Source organism: Eimeria mitis, genomic scaffold, assembly GCF_000499745.2.
Source record: "Eimeria mitis Houghton genomic scaffold, Emh_scaff528, whole genome shotgun sequence".
NCBI lineage: Eukaryota > Apicomplexa > Conoidasida > Eucoccidiorida > Eimeriidae > Eimeria > Eimeria mitis.
Window position 1 is genome coordinate 7,804 of NW_013573559.1, and position 768 is coordinate 8,571.

Sequence of the window (768 nt, forward strand, 5' to 3'; positions counted from 1 at the left end):
AAAATATATTAAAATAAATATATATTAAGCTGCAGCACGAGAAGAAACAACAGACAGACATATGCTGCTGCTGCTGCTGCTGTTGCTGCTGCTGCTGCTGCTGCTGCTGCTGCTGCAGTACCCTGGGGCCTCGCAGGCCCGCGCCGTTTCTTTTTTATAATATTTTTGTGTTTTTGTCTTTAATTAATTAATAATTAATGTTTATTGTTTTGTTTTATTTGTTTTCTTCTCCCGAAATCACCAGGTGTACATACACCTCGTGCTGCTGCTGCTGCAGCAAACCACCAACCAGTGGTGGGGGGCCCCACAGCAGCTGCTAGCTGTTAGCAGCAGCAGACAGCAGCACATCAGCGGTTCTCGTGCTGCAGTTGCTGCTGCTCGTGCTGCTGTTGCTGCTGCTGCTCGTGCCGCTGCTGCTGCTGCTGCTGCTGCTGCTTGTGCGTGTGGTGGTGGTTGTACCTCTACTGCTGCTGCTGTTGCTGCTGCTGCTGCTGCTGCTTGCAGCAGCAGCAGCAGCAGATGAGCGAGCGGGCCCTTCAGCTAGCTTGGGCAGCGGACTCCTCCTCAGACGAAGACACAGCAGCAGACACGCAGCCCTTGCTGCCGCCCCTATGCCGACGCAGCAGCAGCAGCAGCAGCAGCAGCAACAGCAGCAGCAGCAGCAAGAGCGCAGCTGCTGCCACCAGCACCACTAGCAACAGCAGCAGCAGCAGCAGCAGCAGCAGCAGCAGCGCCCCAGTGTACAGCGCATATGAGGCCCCCAGGGGA

General features: G+C 55.3%; 1 protein-coding gene across 1 annotated transcript in view; it reads left to right on the forward strand.

Annotated features, from left to right (window-relative positions):
* Positions 1–519: 519 nt before the first annotated feature.
* EMH_0015160 (uncharacterized protein) overlaps positions 520–768 on the forward strand; it is a gene marked incomplete at both ends in the record, with an annotated part of 6,535 nt that continues 6,286 nt past the window's right edge. The window contains one exon of the mRNA XM_013500323.1: positions 520–766. Within this exon, the coding sequence (XP_013355777.1) occupies positions 520–766 (247 nt within the window). The remainder of the gene's footprint in view (positions 767–768) is intronic.